A 25,679-nucleotide genomic window follows, 5' to 3' on the forward strand; every position below is an offset into this window, starting at 1 on the left:
AGAGAACCTTTACCCATCTTATGAAAACTTCGCCCAGACCAAACCGGTCTAGAGTGTAGAAAAGGTACGGCCACTCAGCTCGGTCAAATGCCTTCTCTGCATCTAAAGAAATCACCAATCCCTATATTGACTGCTGTTGGCATGCTTGAATTACATTAAGCAGCTTCCTAACATAATTGGAGGATCTGCGACCCTTTATGAAGTCCGTCTGATCCTCTTTAACAATAGAAGGTAACATAGTCTCCAGCCTTAACGCAAGAGCCTTAGAGAGGATCTTAAAGTCCACATTTAAGAGTGAGATGGGCCTGTATGAAGCACAGTCTTCTGGATCCATCCCTTTTTTAAGGATAAGTGAAATATTGGCCTCTCTCAGAGATGGTGGGAAACAATCATGACTGTATGAATCATTAAACATATTCAGCATTGGGCCTGACAGTATACTTATAATTCCTAATAAAATTCACTGGGAAGTCTGTCAGGACCGGGTGCCTTTCCACTCTGAAGCTGCCTCACAGCTTCCTGCACTTCTTGTTCTGATAATGGGGCATTGAGAAAGGACTGTGGTTCGGCAGTCACACCCAGGAGCTTCAGATCTCTAAAAAAGGATTTCATTTTGGCCTGCCCCTCCTCACAATTCTCTGACTGATATAACTTAGAGTGGAATCTCTGGAACGCCACATTAATCCTTTTAGAATCAAATGTTAGGTTCCCAGACCCTTCCCTAATCATTGTAATGATTTGTGGGGCACTTTTCTTTCTGGCTAAGTATTTGCCTGGCTTGTCACCATGCTCGTATAACCTTTGCTTTGCAAAAGCCAACTCCTTTTTTGCCGTCTGCGTGAGCACAGAATTTAGTGCAGACCACAGTGCCATAATCCTCTGTAGTTTGACCAATAGGGTCTGTCAAAATAGGCCTTCTTGGCTCCCTTCAACCGTGCTTCAAGGAGACGTTGCTGCTCACCCTTCTGCCACTTCCTACTTGTGGAATATGAAATAACTAATCTCCTAGCATAAGCTTTGGCAATTTCCCAGAGAACAGATGAGCTATTAACCGAGCCTATGTTGATGTCTAAGAATGCCCGAAATTCCCGAGAGAAATACTCCACAAACTTACTGTCCATGAGAATAAAGGGGTCCATTTTCCAGTACCTTGAATCCACTGTAACATCCTTAATCTTAACCATGAGATATACTGGAGCATGATCGGAGATGGCAATATTACCAATCGTACAAAATGCCACAAGATCCAGGGTTACCGGAGGAGTCAGCAAAAAATAAATCCTCGTGTGACATCTATGCTGATTGGAGAAAAATGTGAAATCTGTACCTGTCGGGTGGAGACGCCTCCAGACGTCCACCAACCCTAATTCCCCGCACAGACCCAATAACTGTTTAGTTTGTGCAGAGGGTATTGAGGGACCTTTAGGCAATCTGTCTACTGTGGGGTCCATGAGGCAGTTAAAATCTCCCCCTATAATGATGTGCCAAGACTTGAGATATATCAGTTTAGAAAAGGCATCTACCAAGAATTTAAGAGGATGAGCTGGGGGAACAATAAACATTTAAAACACCATATTCTTCCCCATTTATCAAGGCTTCAAGAATTACACACCTCCCATATGTGTCTTTAACACATTCCAACAATTTAAATAGGAGATTTTTCCTAACCAATATAGCCACTCCCCTACTTCTGGTATTAAATAATGAAAAATAAACTCAGTCAAAGCCATTCTGCTGTAATTTCAGATGCTCCTTGTCATCCAAATGTGTCTCCTACAACAAAGCAATATCCACCTTCTCCTTTCTAAGACTCAAGAGTACCTTCTTCCTCTTAATTGGTGAGTGACTTCCCTTGATATTCCAGGTACACCTTTTAATCAATCATTAGCCATAATCTTCTGCGATTACATTTAAATTCCAGAGAGGAGGAACCCGAACCACAAATTGCTGAGCCTTAGTGTTGCATAGTCCACCAAATATAAAAACTACATTAACTAAAACCACTACATTTAGCAAACATACAAACTTATTAAAAATAAAAAACAACAAAAACCAGAAAACAAACCAACATATAAAGCGCCAATAGCGCTGAGTAGGGGAACTCAACCCCTGCCCGGAGGGGGCAACTACCCATCCCGAACTGCCCATAAGTAGACATCTAACCATCTCAACCACCTTCACTTCTCCCAGCTAGAGCCACATCACAAGCACAAGCTAAAAAGAATAAACACCCCATAGAATATCAATATGAATAAAAAAGCATTCTTGGGAATAAACACCCCACGCATCCTTTGGTATGTCGTAACTTAGAAATTTAAAATGTACATCTTAACCACCGCCAGACATAGTTTGAACCAAATTATTATCAACAGAGGAAAAAAAGGGAAAAACAAAGCTCCAACCGGATTTCCTCCATTTTTTTTACAGAATGATAAACACATACCCAAGCAACAATATTTATACATACTACAATTGTTTAAATTGGGTTAGTTTGTCCACAAAGTCTCTTGCCTTCTCCAATGTGTCAAAGAGATGCATGGATCCATCTAAGGTGATCCGAAGCACTGCCAGATATCTCTGGGAGTACTGAATCCCAAGCTCCCTCAGTCTTCTCTTGACACCATCATATGATTTTCGTTTCTGGATCACCGCTGTTGAAAAGTCCTGAAAAAACATGATCTTAGACCCGTCATAAATTAGGGCCTTCAGATCCTTCCCCTGGAGTCTGGAAGCCTCTATGACTCTCTCCTTATCCCGGTAATGATGGAACCGCACCAGGAGAGGACGAGGGCATTGTCCCAGACCCGATCTCCGCGCTGCTACCTGGTGAGCCATCTCTATTTTCAATCCTCTCATGCCAGCCTCCAAGTCAAGGAATTTCAGAAGCCAATTTTCAACAAATTCCGCAGGCCGCTCACCGTCCTTACCCTCGGGCAGACCGATGATCCGAATGTTTTTTCTCCTGCCCCTGTTTTCAAGATCATCCACTTGGTCACGCAAATTACGAACCTGCGTCTTCAGGGCTTGGATTTAATCCTTGAATGAGCTGGCATCAGCTTCCACTACTGTGACTCTGTGCTCCATCTCATCCGTCCTCTTCTCCAGGTCTCCCAGCTGCTGCTTATGCTTCTCCAGCATGAGAGAGATTGGAGCCAGCTTCTCTTCAATCTGTTCCTCCAGCATCTCATGAGTCTTCCCGACTTGGTTCACCAGGTCCTGGAGAGTAATCATCTCCGAGGCTGCTGCAGGCTGAGCTGCAGACCCGCCCTTGGATGCTCCTCCTCCCTCTTTAGGCATTTCTGGACAGCTGAAAATACAGGTAAGTCAATTTTTAAATGTTTCTTGGGGCTCCACAATCTTTCCACCGCCCCAAGAAATCCTGATGACCTGGGTTGGGTGGGTTAAAGGACTGTCCTGCTCCTTCTGCGATGCGAGGCTCTGCAGTGCAATCTTCTCAGATCGCCGCCATCTTCGATCCCCCCCGCGCAAAACCATGTTGACTATCCTTAATCAGTCCTTGTCTTTCCAAATACATGTACATCCTGTCCCTCAGGATTCCCTCCAACAACTTGGCCACCACTGAATTCTTCTCACTGGTTCTATAGTTCCCTGGCTTTTCCTTATCACCCTTATTAAACAGTGGCACCACGTTAGCCAACCTCCAGTCTTTCGGCACCTCACCTGTGACTATCGATGATACAAGTATCTCGGCAAGAGGCCCAGCAATCACTTCTCGAGCTTCCCACAGAGTTCTAGGGTACACCTGATCAGGTCCTGAGGATTTATCCACTTTTATGCACTTCAATATATCCAGCACTTCCTCCTCTATAATATGGACATTTTACAAAATGTCACCATCTATATCCCTACATTCTAGATCTTCCATCTCCTTTTCCACAGTAAATATTGATGCAAGATACTCATTTTGTATCTCCCCATCTCCTGCGGCTCCACACAAAGGACGCTTTGCTGATCTTTGAGGGGCCCTATTCTCTCCCTAGTTACCCTTTTGTCCTTAATGTATTTGTAAGAACCTTTGGATTCTCCTTAATTCTATTTGCCAAAGCTATCTCATGTCCCCATTTTGCCCTCCTGATTTCCCTCTTAAGTATACTCCTACTGCCTTTATACTGTTCGAAGGATTCACTCGATCTATCCTGTCTATACCTGACTTATGCTTCCTTTTTCTTAATGAAACCCTCAATTTCTTTAGTTATCCAGCATTCCCTATACCTACCAACCTTTCTTTTCATCCGAACAGGAATATACTTTCTCTGGACTCTAGTTATCTTATTTCCGAAAGCTTCCCATTTTCCAGCCGTCCCTTTACCTGCGAACATTTGCCCCCAATCAGCTTTGGAAAGTTCTTGCTTAATACCGTCAAAATTAGCCTTTCTCCAGTTTATAACTTCAACTTTTAGATCTGGTCTATCCTTTTCCATTACTATTTTTGATCCAATAGAATTATGGTCGCTGGCCCCAAAGTGCTCCCTCACTGACACCTCAGTCACCTGCCCTGCCTTATTTCCCAAGAGTAGGTCAAATTTTGCGCCTTCTCTAGTGGGTACATCCACATACTGAATCAGAAAATTTTCTTGTACATGCTTAACAAATTCCTTTCCATCTAAACCCTTAATACTATGGTAGTCCCAGTCTATGTTTGGAAAGTTAGAATCCCCTACCATAACCACCCTATTATTCTTACAGATAACTGAGATCTCCTTACAAATTTGTTTCTCAATTTCCCTCTGACTATTAGGGGGTCTATAATACAATCCCAATAAGGTGATCATGCCTTTCTCATTTCTTAGTTCCACCCAAATAACTTCCCTGGATCTATTTCCGGGAATATCCTCCCTCAGCACAGCTGTAATACTATCCCTTATTAAAAACACCACTCCCCCTCCTCTCTTGCCTCTCTTTCTAACCTTCCTGCAGCATTTGTATCCTGGAATATTAAGCTGCCAGTCCTGCCCATCCCTGAGCCATGTTTCTGTAATTGCTTTGATATCCCAGTCCCATGTTCCTAACCATGCCCTGAGTTCATCTGCCTTCCCTGTTAGGCCCCTTGTATTGAAATAAATGCAGTTTAATTTATTAGTCCTACCTTGTTCTCTGCTTTGTCCCTGCCTGCCCTGACTGTTTGACTCGCTTCTGTTCTCAACTGTACCAGTCTCAAATTGATCTCTTTCTTCACTATCTCCCTGGGTCCCCTCACCCCCCCTCCACCAGCCTTACTAGTTTAAATCCTCCCGAGCAGCTCAAGCAAATCTCCCTGCCAGTATATTAGTCCCCTTCCAATTTAGATGCAATTCGTCCTTCTTGTACAGGTCACTTGTACCCCAAAAGAGATTCCAATGATCCAAAAATGTGAATCCTTCTCCCATACACCAGCTCCTCAGCCATGCATTCATCTTCTCTATCCTCTTATTCCTGCCCTCACCAGGAGTAATCCAGATATTACTACACTCGAGGACATCCTTTTTAAATTCCTGCCTAACTCTATGTAATCACCCTTCAGAATTTCAACCATTTCCTTTCCTAAGTTGTTTGTTCCAATATGTACAATGACCTCCTGCTGGTCCCTCACCCCCTTGAGAACATGCTGCACCCTCTCTGAGACATCCTTGATCCTGGCACCAGGGAAGCAACACACCATTCTGATTTTTCACTGCTGGCCACGGAAACGTCTGTCTGTACTACTGACTAGAGAGTCCCCAAATTCAATTGATCTCTTGGAACCCGATGTATCCCTCACTGCATTCAAGCCAGTCTCAATACCAGAAACTTGGCTGTTCATGCTACGTTCTCCTGAGAATCCATCACCCCCTACATTTTCCAAAACAGCATACTTGTTTGAAATGGGGATAGCCACAGAAGTCCTGCACTAACTGCCCATCTCTCTTACCTTTCATCGAGTTAATCCATTTATGTGACTGTATCTGTGACATTCCCCCTTCCTATAACTGCAATCCATCACATTTTTTTGCTGTTGCAAATTCCTCATTGCCTCTAACTGTCCCTCCAACCGATCCATTCAATATGACAGGATTCGCAACCAACGGCATTTATTGCAGATATAATCCGCAGTAACCTGTAAACTCTCCCTAAACTCCCACATCTGACAAGAAGAGCATATCATTCTACTAAAACCATTTTTGCTCCTTCACAATCTATAGACCCAGAAAATAGCACTGTCTTATTCCTCCACAAACACTTTTGTCTGTTTTCAGTAGTATTCTGGATCAGGAATTGTTGTGGATCAGTAATGAAGTTTGAGTGGTCACATAGTTCCAGATGAGCTGTTCCCTGATGTATCTGTGACAATAGTATCTATTGCTCCCATTCTGATTACTCTGGCCACTGTTTCTTTGTGGGGAATAATTCTCACGCAGTGATACTTTCCTCCATGTCGTCAGGTCCTGCAAACATCTGTAATCTGCTATGTCTTCCAGAGAAATGTTTATGATTTAGTACATGGCAAGTGCATGTAGTGTGATGCCTCAAATAATTAGCTCTAACACAGCAAATTAGAGTCAACTTGTCAACCAATTAGCACCTACCCTGCTGTTGTATAAATTGTTGTGATAATTTAATATTTGGGGTGTTAATTGCGAAAAGCTCCAACAACTTGTCTTTCTTGTCTACTAACAAACAACTGGTGAAAAGCTGTGAGATGTGTCTGACATGTGAATAATGTAAAAGTGTAGGTTGTGGGAATGTCAGTATCCAGTTAGATAAATTAGCTGTGCATGTTTGCCTATGAGGCAAGAGTTCAAAGTAATTTATTGTTTCATGCAGTATTTTTTCTTTTAAAAATGAATTGATTCTGCATTTTCAACATTTCATTAGTCTTCTTGTTTTAGGAAGGAACAGTTTTGACATTGCAAGCACTTCAGTTTCCTTTGTTGTTGCAAGGGCTGGAAAAGCATTCGATTGTTTAGATGAGAACATTGCAGGAACATGCAGGATTGGAAATGAAATTTGATCATACTTCAAGTGTCAAAATAGATTAGACCTACTATATATTACTTTAGGATGAGCAATTACCCTGCCTTTATTTGCTGCCTCCTACCAAATAGTCAAACGAAGCAGTGACGTTTCCTCAGGGTGACTGGAGATAAAGCAGGAGATTTATATATTAACTCATTGAATGCAAGAAACTATTTGAATGAATTAGCCAACTAAATACTCTTTAGAGGCATGACACTGTAGTCATTATTGGGCATGCTTGAAAGCTGGTCATATTCAGAGCTAAATATTACAAGCTATGAAATCTTTAAATGAAAGGGGAAAATGAACTGGGATTAATGAGTGAACAGACACTGAGGGAATTCCAGGTCAAATAAGAACAACATATTGCAAAAAAAAAGAAGAAATATTTGCAGAAGAGCCAGCAAAAAGATCAATGCCTGAGGACAGGTTGTAAATACTGTAGAAGACATGACACAACAGCAAAGGAAGCATATAGAGTGCAAGAAAAAGTTTGCAATAAGTGTAATAAGCTGAAACATTTTCTATGCAAATATTTAGCTTGAAAGAAGAAAAACAAACATCTAAAAATGGCTGCTGGAGAGATGTAAGCTGATGATCCTGAAGAATTACTCTACACACTATAGCAGGTTGGCAAGGTCAGATCTAGAGGTCTTAAATGGTTTGTGACCCTTAGAATGATGATTCCATCAAGTGAAGGTAAAGTGCTAATGGACACTGGTGCTTCATGCAACATCATAGGCCTGTGTGATGTGGCTCAAGGTGGAGATCCAAAAATGAAGCCCTGAGAAGTGAAGTGGAGGCAATATGATCAAACGATGCTCATTGCAAAAGGATAAATGAGGTTGTGAGCACAATCAGTGGAGAGAATGAAGTTCTGAAGATCAAAATAGTGTCTCTTAAACAAATCCACAAGTCTCAGCTGAAGCAAATCTGAAACTTGGACTGGAAATCCTGCACATGCCAGAAGAGATTTGCAGCCTTTCACAGGCTATTAAGTGATTGACTGTCATCTTCTAGTGCCTGTTCAGCAAAGAAATTCTTTCAGGTCTAGATTGTCTTCTTGGTGAACATAATCTCAAAGCAGTTGGGAGTGTGACACCAACTTAGCATTTGCTGAGGAGAGATACAGCTGCTCTTAAGTCCAGTCTGAAAGACAAGGTTGAGGAACTAGCATCTGCTCTGACCAAGGAGGTCCTAAACATGGAAAGAAAGATAAGAAGGCAGAAATAGTTCTTGACAGAGCTGGCAGCTAATGATAAGTGAGCGAAAGCAGAAAAAGCAGTCATCACAGAACAGCCAGAAAAAAAGCACTGTGATAAGAGAAAGGAACAGAACAAGAGGGAAAAAAATGCAATTGAAAATATCTGATGTCAAATACATAGGTCATGTACTGACATGGAAAAGACTCTCCCAGATCCTAACAAGTTGAGAACATGAGCAGTGATGCACTGGCCAACAGATGTGAAGCAGTTTATTGGATTTGTGAACTGTCTACTGAAGTTTTTTTACCTAATTCGTCATCAGAGCAGGAACATCAAAGCAACTTACTGCTAAGAACATGTGGCAATAGTGGGACATAGTATAAGAAACAGTTTTCAAAATACTGGTGAAAATAATTTGACATGTATTTGCAAGTCATCAATCCAAGACTTTGAATCTAAAGGCGCAGATCTTGTTCCTATCAAGAACTAGGAATGAGGAGACATCAAACTGACAATAATAACTCATGCAAGAGTCACAGACAGATCTGAACGTTTACATGTAATGAATCAAATTCATGTGCGCAGTCAGCAACAGACTAGAATCAATATTTGTGCATGAATTAATTTTTGGTTGGAATATGTATATTGGGTAACTTGTAGCTGCAAATGGCACTTCATGCAATTTTTTGAATTAAAAGGTGGCTTGAAATACAATTGTACATTGTTTCTAGCTGACTTGTAGTCATTGAACCTCTTACTCTGCTGTTGCTCTACTCTACTGAAATGAGAATTTGTGGTGGCCTGGTGGCATTGCCAGACTAGAAATACAGAACTCCAGGCTAGTGCTGGGGATAAAGGTTTGAATCCCACCATTGCAGAAAGCAAAATTTGAATTAGACTATAAGACATAGGAGCAGAAGTATGCCGTTCAATTCATCGAGTCTGCTTCACCGTTCAATTGGATCATGACTGATCTGATAATCCTCAACTCTACTTTCCTGGCTTTTCCCTATAATCCTTGATTACCTTACTGATTAAAAATCTATTCATCTCTGCCTTGAATATATTACCTGCTGAATCTGAATGTGAGCTATTTGTGATTCATTCATGAGATCTTCCAAATCCCTCTATTTGGTAGCTCTCTGTAGTCTTTCTCTATTTACGTAACATTCATCTGCTTGATTCTTCCTGACAAAGTGCAGAACCTCACATGTTATATTCCATCTGCCAAGTTTTTGATCTCTTACTTAACCCATCCATATCCCACGGTATACACTTTGTGTCATCCTCATCCCTTGCCTTTCCACTTATTTTTGTGTTAGTTGTACACTTATCTATACTACATTCATTTTCCTTATCCAAATATTGTAAATAATTGTGTCTCCAGCACTGATCCTTCTCGCACACCATTTTGTTGCAGGTTGACATTCCTGAAAATGCCCCTCTTATCCCCACTTTTTCTCTCTTATTAGTTAGTGTTTTAAAAAAAATTCTCAAGGTCAGGTTCGTAGGAGAGTAGTCTGACACAGAACAAACGACCAAGAGGCGAGTCTGCTATTATGATTCACACATGTATTGGGACATAATTTTACACCACAGTTAGTTAATTCTTTATACTAATATACTTAATCCAATGCCATAGGCTCTTATCTTCTAAGTAAACTTATATGTTATTTTATCCAGCATGATTTCCCTTTCATGAAGCCATGTTGACTCTGATCTAGAGTTCTTAAATGGTTTGTGAGTCTTAGAATGATGATTACATCAAGTAAAGATAAAATGGCAGATATAATATATTACGAATTTTTAATTTCTCTGCCATAATCTACTTTATAATACTCTTAACATTGTCCCAATAATAGACATCATGCTATCTTGAGTCTTTAGTTACCTATTTATTTGTTTCATTGCTTTTAGGTAAAGCAGTTTAAAATTAGCAGTTTTCTAATCCTCAGTTACTTTTCCAGAATCTGAGGTTTCTTGGAAGATTGCTGCCAGTGTATCCTGCAGCTACATCCACGATATATCCCATTGAGTCCTGCATCTTATTGATGTTTACCACTATTAGTTTTCCTAGTACTTTTACTCTAGTGATAGTTATTGTATTTATTTCCTCTTATTTTTCGCATTTGATCATTTAGTAATTTTGGAATGCTATTAAGTGTTTTCTATTGCTTAGCCTGATGCAAAATATTTATTCAACTCCCCTGCCATTTCCTGGTTCCCATTATTATTATTTTCCAGCATCATTCTGCATTTAAGCAACTCTTGGATAGGTACATGGAAGATAGTACAATGAAGGATATGTAGGTTAATCTGATCTTAGAGTAGGATAAGAGGTTGGCACAACATCGAAGGCTGAAGGGTCTGGATTGTGATGTACTGTTCTATGTTCTGTGTTCATTCTCTATGGGCCTATTTCACCTTGACTTCTCCTTCATTTTTATACATTTAAACAAGCTCTTGATGTCTGTTTTGATATTGCTTATGAGTTTACCCTCAAAGTTTATCTTCTCCCTCAAAAAATGGTTGTCTTTTCTTGGTGTTTAATATTTTCCCAATTCTGTGGCTTGCCACTAATCCTTCTGGCATTCTATGCCTTTTTCTTTCAATTCGAAGCTACCCTGAACTTCACTCAGTATCTTCCCTTTATTCTCTTCTGAGAATCCAGCTTCCTCACTGAGCTATACCGTTTCTGTGAGTCAAGACCTATTTTCTTTAATGTTTTACAACTGTCTTTGCTGCTAAATCCCTTTTTCAGTCAATACCAGCACTCTACTCTCATTCCTTTGTAACTACCTTTATGTAACTTAGCACAGTTGTTTCCAACTCAATGCTAAATTAAAATTTATTCTATGCTATGGCCATTGTTTCATAATACCGTTTCTGTGAATCAAGACCTATTTTCTTTAATGTTTTACAACTGTCTTCGCTGCTAAATCCCTTTTTCAGTCAATACCAGTACTCTACTCTCATTCCTTTGTAACTACCTTTATGTAACTTAGCACAGTTGTTTCCAACTCAATGCTAAATTAAAATTTATTCTATGCTATGGCCATTGTTTCATAGGGGATCTTTTACTCTGAAACAATTTATTAAACTTATCTCAAATCACCAGGTCCAAAGTAATCTGCTCCCTGGCTGAATCTAGGAAACTGTACTGAAAAATATGAACTCTTTCTCATAGTTACCTCTGCCTTTATGAATATTGATTGAATTTATAAAGTACATACTCGAGATTCCCTGCTCTTGACACTTGCAGTTGTTTTCAAGAAAAGAGAAAAGAAAACACTGGAGATGTAAATACAATTAAGATCTGAATTTTATTTTGAAAACTAAAACTATTCACTAATCACACTCGCAGCTTTGTTCTCTGCATTCAACTCATGTTCTGATTCATGACATTACTCCATCTCTGGCCTCACTGCAGGTTGGCATCTTATTTTTTTTTATTCTCTCCTACTCACCCTTTGCCCTGGAAAGTTTACTTTTTACGGTTAAAGCATCTCTGTTCCACTTATTGAATTCCCATTTGCAACTAAATTCTGACAGTGTAGTCAGTAAACGCGCTTGGCCTTTGTCTTAGTCTGTTGCAGTCCTCCTTATGCAAATTAATACATTTGGTGTCCGCAAGCCATTGTCATAAAAGCTTATTGGATTCATTGATGAAAATTTGCTGCCCTTACCTGGTCTGGCCTATAAGTGACTCCAGAGCCACAGCAATCTTTTTGAATCTGAAATGACTTCATGGGATGGCCTGCCAAGCTAGCAGTTGTATCAAACTACTCCCCAGTTAAAAAGAAGAAATGAAACCAAACAAATCATCGGCACCAACCAAAGTGTTGGAGACAACAAATGCACACACAGTCCTGTCAACCCTGTAAAATCCTTCTCATTAAAATCTGTGCCAAAATTGAAAGAGCTGTCACACATTTTAGTCAAGAAGCAACCTAACGTAGCCACAGTCATGGAATCATACATTATACATAATGTCTCAGACATCACCATTACCATCCCTGGATATGTTCTGCCCTACTGGCAGAACAGACTCACCAGACATCATAGTAAAGCAGTAAAGTCAGGAAATGATTGTCCTAACCCTATTGGAGGTTGTGTGGTTGATTCCGACCCCACAAAATCACATGGCATCAAGTCAAACATGGACAAGGAAATCTCTTTCTGATTATCACCTCCCACCCCACATCACTTGCTGATGAATCAGTTCATCCCCACATTGAACACCAATTAGACCAAGTATTGAGGCTGGCAAAGGCACAGAATGTATTCAAAGAGGTGTGGGTGGGGAGAATTAATTTCAATAATTATGGCCAACAGTTGGTAACACCCGACTGAATGAAATGACCAAGTCCTAAAGGACAAAGACATGGCCGCTAGACTGTGCCTGCAGCAGTTGGTGAAGGGACCAACAAAAGAGAAAAATGTACTTGACCCCGTTCTTACCAATGTACCTGTAACAGATCCATTTGCAACGGACAGTATTGGCAGGAGTGACCACCATATAGTGCTTGTAGAGGCAAAGTTCTACTTTTATATCATGTTTATGAATGGTATAGGTTTCATACATATTATAAACTCAAGATTAGTCATCAATGAGGTACTACTGAGCATGAACAGCATCATTATTGTACTCAAGCACAATCTGGAAACTAATGGCTCAGTAAATTCCCCAGTTAACCATCAAACCAGGAGTCAACCCTGATTCAATGAAGAATGCAGAAGACATATCATGAGCAACACCAGGCATGCCAAAAAATGAAATGTCAATCTGGTCAAATTACACCACAGAACTACTTGCATTTGCAAGAAGCATAAGCAGCAAGTGATAGATTGAGCAAAGCAATTGAACAACGAGTGGATCAAATGTAAGCACTGTAGTCCTACCACATCCAGTTGTGAATATTAGTATACAATTAAACAAGTAATTGGAGGAAGAAAAGGCTCCATAGATATCTCCATCTTCAACGATAGGGGAACCCTATGCATCACGGCAGAAACCAAGGCTGAAGTATTTGAAAACATCTTCAGCCAGAACTACCAAGCAGCCTCCTGCTGTGTTTCCCAGTTTCACGGATGCTAGCCTTCAATTTGATTCATGCTACATGTTATCAAGAAATGGTTGAAGCTGCTGGATACTGCTATTAGCCCTGACAACATTCCTGACAACAGTACTAAAGACTTGTGCTTCAGAAAATTATCGTTCTTCTCTCCAAGTTGTTCCAGTACAGCTACAACACTAGTGTCTACCTGACAATGTAAAAAATTGCCCATTTATTCAGATAAAAAAGGACAGATCCAACCGAGTGAATAGCCACCTCATCAGTCTACTCCTGATCATCAGCAAACAGTAGCGACAGTGACCAAAATGCTAACTGACAATTAATTTGGGTTCCCCAGGCTACTCTGCTCCTATAATCTTGATCAAAGCATAGACAACTCAAGAGGGGACACAACTCTAACGCCGTTTGTAGTAAAGAATTTCACACATTTATTATCCTCTGAGAGAAGAAATTCCTCTTCATCTTTATCTTAAATGGACAACCTTTTACTCTGGGTTAATGCCATCTGGTCCTAGGCTCTCCCACAAAGGGAAATGATTTCTCCACATCTACTTTATCAAGTCCCCTAAGAATTTTATATGTTTCATAAAGGTTGTCTCGCTTTGCTCTAAATACCAATGAGAAGAGGCCCAATCTAGTCAGTAATCCATATAGAACAGTTCCTGCACACCCAGGAAGCCTTAGTGAATCTTCTCTGGACTGTCTTCAATGTCACAGTATACCTTTCCTTCAATAAGTGACCCACAACTGTTCACAAATTTTCAGCTGTGGCCTGACTAGTGCCTTGTATATTTTAGCAACTCTTTCCTATTTGCTTCTCCATTCCCTTTATTTTAAAGGCCAACATTCCATTTGCCTTTCTATTACAAGTTGAACTTGGATGCTAGCTCTTTGAAATTTATGCACAGGACTCCAAACTCTGTGCTATAGCTTTCTGCTGTCTTCCTTGATTTAAATAATATTCAGTCCTCTGTACTTCCTGCCAAAGTGCACAACCTCACATTTTTCCACATTATATTCCCTCAAGATTTTGCCTGTCTTCACCTGCCTCTATGCCTGTGCTGACATTATGGGCAGGAGTTTTAGGGATAAGAGCAATGTAGACTATGGCAAGATTTGTGATGTATCAGTCAAAAAGTACACTGTGGCCTGTAACGATGTCGGAATGTCACTACTTTTTGTGTTTTTGACAAACAATGTGCTTAGTTTCTTGTGAGGCAGTGATGAGTTGCCAATTAAGGGGGATTGTTGCTTGTTCAACACCTTGTTAATTGTCCACCTCCTGGTTCATATTATTATTTCTCCAGCCTCATTCTTCAAGGGGCTTATGTTCGCTTTTAGCTCTCTTTTTATATATTTAAAGAATCTCTTGCTGTCCACAAGTAGGACAAGGGCTGCACTACCTGCTACTAAATTCTCCCTCGAATCACTCACCATCCTGAATTGGAAATAAATCACCGTTTCTTCAATAAGCTGAAATTCCCTTCATGAAGACATTGTGAATGTAAAAGTAAAATTGCCATTGTCTTACCAGGCCATAGGGCTCCTCTCTCATTAGAGATACAACTGGTGGTGGCTTACTCTGTGGGTCACAACACCTCAGGGAAGGGGAGAGGTTGAGATGGAGAGTCCTTCATGGTAACCTCAGGGATTGAACCCAAACTGTTGGCATCACTGTGCATTGCAAACCAGCTGTGCAAGCTAACCAAACCCCATAAGTAAAGTTACCAAAGTCTTAGAGCAAGGCTGCTCTCTTGTTAAAGAGAGATGGCTAATGGTACCACACCTCAGATGAGGGCAAGGTTGAGAATGAGACTCCTACATGATAACCTCAGCCGATGCAGGAATTGAATCCACATTGTTGGCATTACTCTGTAAACCAGCCATCCAGCCAACTGAGCTAATCAACAGACTTTGGGGTGTCTTAAAGTAGTGGTTGAAGAAGGCAGCTCACAACAGGGCGGCACAGTGGCTCAGTGGTTAGCACTGCTGCCTCACTGAACTAGAGACCCGGGTTTGATTCCAGCCTCTGGCAACTGTCTGTGTGGAGTTTGCACATCTTTCCCGTGTCTGTGTGGGTTTCCTCCCTGTGCTCCGGTTTCCTCCTACAGGTCACGTGTATTGGCCATGCTAAATTGCTCATAATGTTCAGGGGTGTATAGATTAGATGTATTAGTTAGGGGAATGGGTCTGGGTAAGTTACTTTTCAGAGTGGATTTGCTGGGCCAAATGGCCTGTTTCCAAACTGTAGGGATTCTATGATTTGATGAACTCATTAATGAATTAAAAAAAAAATCACTTTTGGATGAGGCAACTATTAAAAAACATTATTTGAAACTACTCAGGACACACAATGATGGTTTATTTGACTTAACTGCAATAATATTCTTCATTAGCTTCTGGTACCATCTGTTCACTTGTTCAAAATTGTTTAAAGAAATTATAAAATTTATTTTGAATGGAAATGTCTATCTGTCTATGGGCTATGTAAATAAGCTGCAGTGTATTGATTACATGGTGATTATAGCCCGTGTAATCTTCAGAAATTATAATAAAACTTTGATATAATTTACAACATGGAAGCAAGCTCTTGCACATACATGTGAATACTTATCCTGCATGCAAGTTAAAAATAGTTGCCATTTCTTTTGGCCCATGTTTCCTTCCTCCAGCTAGCCAATCTGATATTGAATGTTGACGTAACTATTGTGCCATGAATTCCATTGCCTCACAGCTCTCTGTGAAGGAGTTTCTCCTGCCTCTGTTCTAGAATCATAAAATCCCTACAGAGTGGAACCAGGCCATTCGGCCCATTGAGTCCACACCAATCCTTCAAAGAACGTCACACTCAGACCCACCACCCCATCCTATCCCTGTAACCCTGCATTTCACGTGGCTTATTCATCTAGCCTGCACACCCCTGGACTTAGTGGGCAATTTAGCATGGCCAATCCACCTGCACATCTTTGACTGTGGGAGGAAACCAGAGCACCCGGAGGAAACCCAAGTAGTCACAGGGAGAGCATATAAACTCACACAGACCATCACCCGAGGCTGAAATTGAACCCAGGTCCCTGGCACTGTGAGGCAGCAGTGCTAACCACTGAACTGTCATGTTGCCCCCATGGCATTTCATTTTTTCATTACATTTTTTAATTTTTTAAGATAAATTTAAGCTTTTTACACTTGGACCCTTGTTCTGGACCCTTCATACTGTAAACCAATCCTTTCAAAATTTAAGCCTCTTTACATATAATCTTCATTGGCCAACTGAAATAAAATCCTAGTTTTTCAATCTAGTTTCATATTACTATTTCAGTACCAAGGCATCAGCATAATGAATCTGTTGTATCACCTGCAAAGATCAATTATCTTCTTATAAAATAAATGCAGAAATTACACACATTACTCTAACTGTAACAATCCTAAGCTGTGAAAGTCTTTCCACCACCCTCTTTTCCTCTGTAGCACTTTGCTTAAACTCATTTTCTTAATCAAGCAGTTTGGCTGCGAGATTGGTAGTGGCACCAATATAGAGAGGGCCTTGGACGTGCACCTACACCAGGGCCAAAAAACTAAGGCTCTGGGTTGGAGGGGAGCCAGTGTGCTCAGGTTGAGGGCAGGGTCGCTGTGCTGGGTTGGGAAAGTGGGGTTGCTGTACTTGGATCAGGGGCTGGGCCACTGTTCTTTGGTAAGGAACGGGCTGCTGTGCATGGACCATGGTTGGGACTGGGGCTGTATGGGGATGGGCTGTTTTACTCCAGTAAGGAGCTGGGAGCAGGCAGGAGTAACATTGAGACCCATGATTTGTTCCTGGCCCTGGACACGGAAGTAATTTCATTGGGGCAGGAATAGCTGAAACAATGAAATCAGCCAGGGCTGTTCTACTTATGGATTTTGGGTGGAAGGTAGAAGTGGGCTGAGTAGGGGTGGGCTGCAATGATTTGGGAGACTGTGAGGGAAAAGTCTCCAGAGAAGATGAGGTTTTCTTCCTGTCTTAACTTTTTAATTTATTTCTTCCAATCTTGAATCTACTTTTTCTGCCCTTGTCCAGTCTCTTGCCAACTACATTCATGGTTCTTCAGACATCCTGATCTTCATTACCTCCTCTTCACTATGAGATGTCCAATCCCTTTACACATTGAATCCCCACCACAGTGGTCAGTTGTTGCTTCACTTCTTACATCAGAAGTTAGAAACAGGAGTAAACCATTCAGCCCCCTCCGATTGTGCTCTGCCTTTTTATGAGATCATGGCTGATCTGTGGCCTAATTCCATATGACTGCCTTGAGCTCATTTCCCTTCATACTCTTGCTTGATATAAAAAATCTTAGAGTTAAGTTTAATAATTGAATTTGCATTTACTGCCATCTGAGGAAGAGAGTTCTAAAACTTTCACTACTCTTTGTATGTTGACGTGCTTTCTAACATCTCTCCTGAACGGCCTAGCCCTAATTCTTAGACTCTGTTCCTAGTTCAAGAATCTTCAATGAGTGGAAATAGTTCATCTACCCTATTTTTCCCTTAGGATATCATGATAACCTTGATTAGATTACCCCTTCTAAATTCCAGACAATAAAGGCTTAATTTGTCTAATCTTTCCTGATAACTTAACCCCTGAAGTCTAGTTACCATCCTTGTTAACCTGCATTGAACTCCATCCAGGAATAAAACATGCTTCCAAAGATGTGATACATTTTAAAAAGCCATGCACCTGAACCCCCAAATTGTGTTGGACATTCACTGTATTCAACTTCGTGCCTTCTAAAAAAAAAGCCCTCATCGATACTTTTTCAGCCCTCAATGAATATCCTTACATTTACTTATATTAAAATTCATTTGCAACAACTTTGCCCATTTACCTAATCTATCAAAATGTACTGTGTCCTTTTGGAGACATGCTTGACCCCTGGCACCAGGAGCTTGATCAATTCCCAACCACCACAACCACCCTCCTCTGTCTGGCTGACTTTGTTTTCTCATAAAAACATTTTTCCTTTGACTTGTCTCACTTTTCTATTATTACTGTTACTTCCTGCTCACATCTGTAACTGGATCAATTCATCAATATTCTTTCCAACTGCAACCCTTCTCTCACCTTCACCTGTCCATCTCTGACCTTTTTTGACTTCTCTGTCTCCATTTCCAGGGATAGGCTGTCTCCTAACATTCATTACAGTCCCACCACAATCACTTCAACTGCACTTCCTCACACCCTGCTTTCAGTGAGGACTCCATTCCATTCTCCCAGTTTCCCCATCCCATCTGTTCTGATGATGCTAGCTTCCACTCTGGTACCTCCAACATATTTTTTTCATTCCTCATCCAAACGACCCCCTGACCCCCACTTCCTTCCCCTCACTGGAGTGGATCCATGTCTGAGCCATTTCCAGCTGTTCTGCCCTGACCCCTTCCCTGCCCTCCGAGAATCACGACATGGTTTCCTTTGTCTTCACTTTCTACCCCAAAGCCTTTGTATTCACCTTCTGGCATTTTCACCTCATCCAATGTGATACAAACACCAAATACATCTTCCTCTGTCCTCCCTGTCAGCATTCTGAAGGGATCATTCCTTCTGTGGCACTCTTCTGCATTCCTCCATTACCCTCAACACTTCACTCCTTCCCCTGGCAACTTCCCATACTTTTCTAGAAAATGTAACATTTGTCTTTTTACCTCCCCTTTCCTCGTTATCCAATGCTCCACATATTCTTTCCAGTTGAAGCAATGATTTACATGAACTTCTTCCAGTCTTGTTTACTGTATTTGCTGCTCACAATATGATGTCCTCTACATTTAAGATACCAACAGCAGATTGGCTGACTTCTTTGTGGAGTACTTCCACTCAGTCTGCAAGCATGACATGACCTTCTGGTTCATTTCCATTTCAATCTTGGCCTCATGATAACATTTCTGTTCTAGGTTTGCAGTTTCTAACAAAGCCAAATGCAAGCTGGAGAAACAGAACCTCATTTTCAGTTTTTGCACTTTAGACTCTTCTCGACTATATAATTGGGATCATGAACTTACACTTAATTGATATGGAAAAAGCAGAATCAATGTTAATAGTAATTATGAAGCTAGTAGTCATGATTTGGAGATGCCGGTGTTGGACTGGGGTGTACAAAGTTAAAAATCACACAACACCGGGTTATAATCCAAAAGGTTTAATTGGAAGCACACTAGCTTTCGTAGCGTCGCTCCTTCATCAGGTGGTTCATCAGGTTGCTCCGTCATTAACTACCACTTGATGAAGGAGCGACACTCCGAAAGCTAGTGCTTCCACCTAAACCTGTTGGACTATAACCTGGTGTAGTGTGATTTTTAACTATGAAGCTAGTATACTGCCAAGGGTTTTTACAATAAGACAGGGAAGATTGAGTGGAAATTATTTGTCAATTCATAGATTTTTTGACAAAAAATCTATTTTGATATTTGAAATATTTGAACAGTACATCTTGTAGAGAAGTATAGAATCACCCACAGCAATCTTTGGGTTTCCGTATTATTGTCTCCAGGTAGAAACATAGAAGCCCTTCAAGCCTGCTTCACCATTCATTATGATCACGGCTGATGATCCAATTCAATAGCTAGTTCCTGCTTCTCCTCCATAACCTTTGAACCCTAGAGCCCCAAGTGCTATATCTAATTACTTCTTCAAATCATAGAATGTTTTGGTCTTGATGACTTTCCATAGGTTCACAAGTTTCTGGGTATAGAAATTTCTCCTCATCTGAGTCCCAAATAGTTTTCCCATATCCTAAAACTATGATTTCAACCTCTCCTCATACATCAGTCCTTTAGGGTGTGGGTTTGTTCGCTGAGCTGTAGGTTGATATCCAGACATTTCATTACCTGACTAGTGGCGACCTCCAAGTGAAGATAGATCAACCCCTCAGAAAACAAACAGGAAATGACATCACCACAAACCCCAGGAACCCCATCCAGGACAAACATAAAAATAGAAAGCAGGAGACAACAGCTTCGCTTCACTTGGAGGTCGCCACTGATGATGTTACCGAGCCAGGTAATGAAACGTCTGGATATTAAACCTACAGCTCAGCAAGCAAACCTACACCCTAAACCTCAACCTGAGCTACAAACCTTCACAAACCTTGCATACATCAGTCCTGCCAACCCCGGAATCAATCTGGTAAACCTTTGCTGCTCAAATTCTTCAGATAAGAAGAGGAAAATTGCACACAATATTCCAGGTGTATCTCACCAAAGTCCAGTATAATTAGAGCAAGACATTCCTGCTCCTCTACTGGAATCCTTGTATTACATACTATTTGTCTTCTTTACTGCTTACTGCACTAGCACCTTTACTGACTGGTGTATGAAGACACCCAGGTATCCTTGCACACACCCCTCTCTTAATTTATAGCCATTCAGATAATTTGCCTTCCTATTTCTGGTCATCTTGCTAGAGGAAGGATGTTATTGAACTGCAAATGGTGCAAAAAATATTTACAAGGATGTTATTGAAACTTGAAGGTTTGAGTTATAAGGAGAAGCTGAATAGGCTGGGACTTTTTTTCTCTGGGAGTGTAGGAGGCTGAGGGGTGACTTTATAGAGGTTCATAAAATCATGGGGGGGCATAGATAAGGTGAATAGCAAGACCTTTTCCCCAGGGTAGGGGAGTCCAAAACTAGAGGACATAGATTTAAAATAAGAGGGCAAAATTTAAAAGGGACCTGAGGGAAAGCTTTTTTCACACAGACGGTGATGTGTAAATGAAGCATGCTGCAGGAGGAAGTGGTAGATGTGGGTACAGTTACAACAGCTAAAAGATATTTGGACAGGTACATGGATAGGAAAGTTTTAGAGGGATATGGGTCAAATGAGGAAAATGGGACTAGTTCAGTTTAGGAAACCTGGTTGGCATGAATGAGTTGGGCTGAAGAGCCAGTTTCTGTACTATATGACTCTATGATTACTACCAAAGTGGATAATCTTACCTTTATCCACACATATGGGCTCAAAAAGTTGCTGTCAGTTTCAGAAGAATACTGCTGCAGAATACTGTCAGTTTGTTGTAATTAACATAGTAAATTGTAAGCCAGTGATATTAGCATCAATCAAAATAACTATGTTTGGTTGGAGTCCAAGGGGTGGAAATCACTTTGGCTTGTCACACAAACAGAGCATTATCAGATTGGCTGCCAGTTAACACAGCTCCTTATATTTAGTTTCATTGTGTATAACATACAACTGATTCAATATTGCTTTTGTTCCATTGCCCAAGGTAAATTTTTATTCTTTGCACTACAATGAATTTGAACCAATTTAGAGTACAGCATTAAAATAAGTATTTTCCAAATTAATTAACTTGGTCTTCAAAGCTGATGTACTATTAGTATACCATTAGTTTACTCACTGTGATCAGAGAAATATCAAAGGGTAAGTGCCTTTGATAAAGAGAAAATCACTCTATACCTCGAGCATTTGATTAAGTGCATTTTTCTTAAGTCAAATTAAGTCAGTTTTGTGCAATTTGGTGCTAAATAACAGATTTGCATCCAATGCACTTTCTATTAATCTTGGCAATAAATAGAATCGAAACAAGCGTGACAACAGTAGATAGACCCTAAATTCTTTTTAACTAATGAGAGTTTGTATTTGCATTTGTATCAAATACATTTGCATTGGTATACCATACTTAAAAATGTAGATAATGTTCAAAAGAGCTATATCAATTGAATTATGTATGAACTGAATTGCTGTAAATCAGCTGGTATTTTTATATTTGTTTTAGATGATCAAGTTACTATTGTCAAAGATGTCGGCATTCTGCAAGGACGAGACACAGCTGCTGCTAAGCAGGTACTTGAGGAATATTTACGTAGATGTAGTTTTTACTACTTGAATAAGTTTGCAGATTGCATATATTTTTCCTCATCATGATGCAGTCCGCAATCGTTTGTGCTAATTACAAGAGTCAAAGTGATAGAAGGTAATTGTAGAGAGAGAAGATTGATTTTGTTTGCCTTTTTTTTATGCTAAAGGTGGGTTGATCTTCGAATTATGAGTTTATTTTTGTATCTGCTTTGAAATTTTAGGAGTCAGATGATGGCAGGGTAAATGGAGACTGGTCTAATGAGAAAATTTGGCAGAGCTCTCAGAAAGTGAGGGACATTGTGTGGCTTGCATGTTCAGTTGGGAAAGAATAAACAGATGGATTATGCTTTTGATGAATAAGTTGAAATTTTAGGAGTCAGATGATGGCAGGGTAAATGGAGACTGGTTTTTAGATTAGATTAGATTACTTACAGTGTGGAAACAGGCCCTTCGGCCCAACAAGTCCACACCGACCCGCCGAAGCGCAACCCACCCATACCCCTACATTTACCCCTTTTTACCTGACACTACGGGCAATTTAGCATGGCCAATTCACCTAACTTGCACATCTTTGGACTGTGGGAGGAAACCGGAGCCCCCGGAGGAAACCCACGCAGACACGGGGAGAACGTGCAAACTCCACACAGTCAGTCGCCTGAGTCGGGAATTGAACTCGGGTTTCTGGCGCTGCGAGGCAGCAGTGCTAACCACTGTGCCAAATGAGAAAATTTGGCAGAACTCTCAGAAAGTGAGGGACATTGTGTGGCTTGCATGTTCAGTTGGGAAAGAATAAACAGATGGATTATGCTTTTGATGAATAAGTTGCTTTGTACTGAAATTCTGATTTGTATTGATTCTGATCTCCTTGCTAAGGCAGCAGGCTCCCTTGTTGCACTTCTCTCTCTATCGTGCATTTCTGCATACTATAAAGATACCTATGTGAGATCTAAGTGAGAGATACTTTCAGGAAGCTAACTTCTTCAATGTCATCATCTTTCTCTTCTTCTTAACATCAAAGTAAGGGTATTTACATTGTAAAATGCTTGTATGGAGTCCACAGTGGTACCTTGTTTAAAACTGAGGCATTGGAAAAATAAAAGTTCAAACTGAACTGGAGATTAGCGAATTGATTGCTATGCAGCCAAAGAACTGTCCAAACTTCATTACTAGTGCACAAACTGGCCTCCTCATTGGATTACATTAGCTCTTGAAAAGGGCGGAAATTAAGTGGAAAGGGACAGATGGACTAACCATGTTTAAATCAACCTTTTGAGATACACCCATGCAGCAGTGAGACTTGAACCTAGAACTCCCTTGAGCTAATCTCAAATTCAATGCAGTTTCTTCAGATGCTAGTATTTATTCAATTATCTTTTGATACAGTAATAGTGTCCCCATCTCTAAACAGGAGGCCTGGGTTCAAATGACATCTGCTCCAGAGGTGTTTAAGAACATTTCTGGATGGTTTGATTAGAAAACATTCGAAAAATGTGCCTAGGAGCTCTTGCAGCTCAGTGACAGTGTCCCAACCTTTGAGCCATGAGACCTGGGTTCATGTCCTACCTACTCCAGAGATGTGTAATGCCATCTGAGAAGGTTGAATAAAATATAGCTTGAAGACTACAACTAGATGTTCTGTGGTGCAATGGTAGTGTCCCTACCTGTAGTCCAGGATTCCTTGGTTCAAGTTCCACCTACTCTAGAGATGTGTATTAATATCTCTGAACAAGTTGATTAGAAATTGTCTTGAAGAATATGATTGAATTTGTGTCTACCAGCTAAGAAAGAACTGCATTCTAAATATTACCCACTTGGTATAGATTTTGAGCTGTGATGTTAAGCAACATCATGCTGAGCTTGACAGGTTTTCTGAGAAGATTGACCACTATTTGTATATTAGAATAGATGGACTCCAGGTTTTGCACAGTGACCCATAATGAGTTAGTGATAGACCCCACTATGCTCCTTGACAGTGTGTTCAGGCTTTCTGGCTGGTCTTTTAGTGCATTAGGAATTTGGTTATGTTTGCCCATTAGCCTTCTTCTGTAGCCTTGCTCATCCATGCCTTCACCTGGTTTCTCTGCAGAATAATTAGTATCTGATCTGACCCTTTGGCAAGCAAACTGTAGCTATATAAGACCCTAGACAGAACACACCTAGAGTGAGCAGTTCTGTGCGCCAGTCCTCAAGAAGCTTGTATTGGCCTTGGAGGAAATGGAACATAATTTTACTAGAATTATATCCTAATTCCAAGGGTTAAATTATGAGACATGATTATCAAATTAGGGTGTATGCCCTAGAACTTAGTAAATTCAGGAGTAATTTAATCACTTTTTAAGAGATAAAAGGGAATGGATAAGTTGGGGAGCAATTGCTGTTGATTGGAAAGTGTAGGATGGGAGGGCGAAGTAAAAACATTAGAGTTCTTTTTGAAGTGAAATCAGGAACGTCTACTTCACATAATAATAGGTAGTAGAATTTCTGGTAGTCTACCGTAATATTTCCTGTGCAAGCTGTTATTGTATGCATGCTGTGCACGTGCACCCATTTTACAAATCGTCATTGTTGCTTGACAACCATCCTTTGATTATCATATTGCAGCTGGCGCCATGGATTGTCATGAGACTACGGAATGTGTAAAGAGTGTGGGAAACACAAGAGTTGCATGTTTACAACTTCTGCAGTTTGTAAATCAGAAGAGGGTTTGCTGATTAGGTATGCTAATATTGCCATCTTTCTGATGGTTCCAGTATTTCTGCTGTGTCAGAATGCACAGATTTGCCCCCTGCTGTCCAACCCCAGCCCCTGCTCCTGATGTTTCTAGTCATGTTTCACTTTGTCCTGCATAAAGTGTAGGAAGTGTTTCAGTGAATGTCATGCAAACTGTGATGTAGCTGATGTGGCTGTCAATAGCTGTCAGAATGTGTAGCAAAGAGATGTGGGTGTGAGAGGGTGCTGAAGCATAGGAGTGTCAGATATGGATCCTGATTGATCCAGATTGCTTATAGTGAGTGACGGGGCTGTTTGAATTGACCAATATGTAAGGCTAGGGGTGAAGTTCACAGAGTAGAGTATTCATAGATATGTTTGCTAACTTTATGTGTGAGATCATTATACCTCTTACAGATCAACATCCATGTCTTTGGGGTTTGGCTCCTGACATTGAACATCACAGCTACCTGATCTCACATCTCCCACCCCAATCATCTCACTGGGGGCAATCATGTTTAGTTCTTGGTGTATTATGGAAAGTGCTATTATGGACTTCCTCATTTTTTAATGCTAAAATTATTAATCTAAACTTCTTGTGTTTTTAAATAACAGGTTCTCTTTAACTCCTTTGGGCTGACAGATACCACTCTTGTTTTGAAGGTAATGCTGATTTTAAATACTTTAAAAAGTATCTAATTTATGGCATGAATGGCCATTGAAACATATAATTCAATGCATTTTTTCCTTAGTTATCTATGTGACAAAAATAAGAATTCTTAGCTTTTGTTTATTGTACAAATTTTTGTAACAGGTTTAAATCAATTCTTTTATGAAGTACAAAACATCGAG

The 25,679-nt window shown here is 40.4% G+C and overlaps 1 protein-coding gene across 2 annotated transcripts in view; it reads left to right on the plus strand.

Annotated features, from left to right (window-relative positions):
* The window catches only part of si:zfos-1056e6.1 (uncharacterized protein LOC107988029 homolog), a 160,375-nt gene that overhangs the window by 5,163 nt on the left and 129,533 nt on the right, over window positions 1-25,679 (plus strand). For both annotated transcript variants that reach the window (XM_043696111.1, XM_043696112.1), the window contains exons 2-3: window positions 22,036-22,103; window positions 25,443-25,490. In XM_043696111.1, the coding sequence (XP_043552046.1) occupies window positions 22,036-22,103; window positions 25,443-25,490 (116 nt within the window). The remainder of the gene's footprint in view (window positions 1-22,035; window positions 22,104-25,442; window positions 25,491-25,679) is intronic.

This window comes from Chiloscyllium plagiosum, chromosome 9, assembly GCF_004010195.1.
Source record: "Chiloscyllium plagiosum isolate BGI_BamShark_2017 chromosome 9, ASM401019v2, whole genome shotgun sequence".
Lineage (NCBI taxonomy): Eukaryota > Metazoa > Chordata > Chondrichthyes > Orectolobiformes > Hemiscylliidae > Chiloscyllium > Chiloscyllium plagiosum.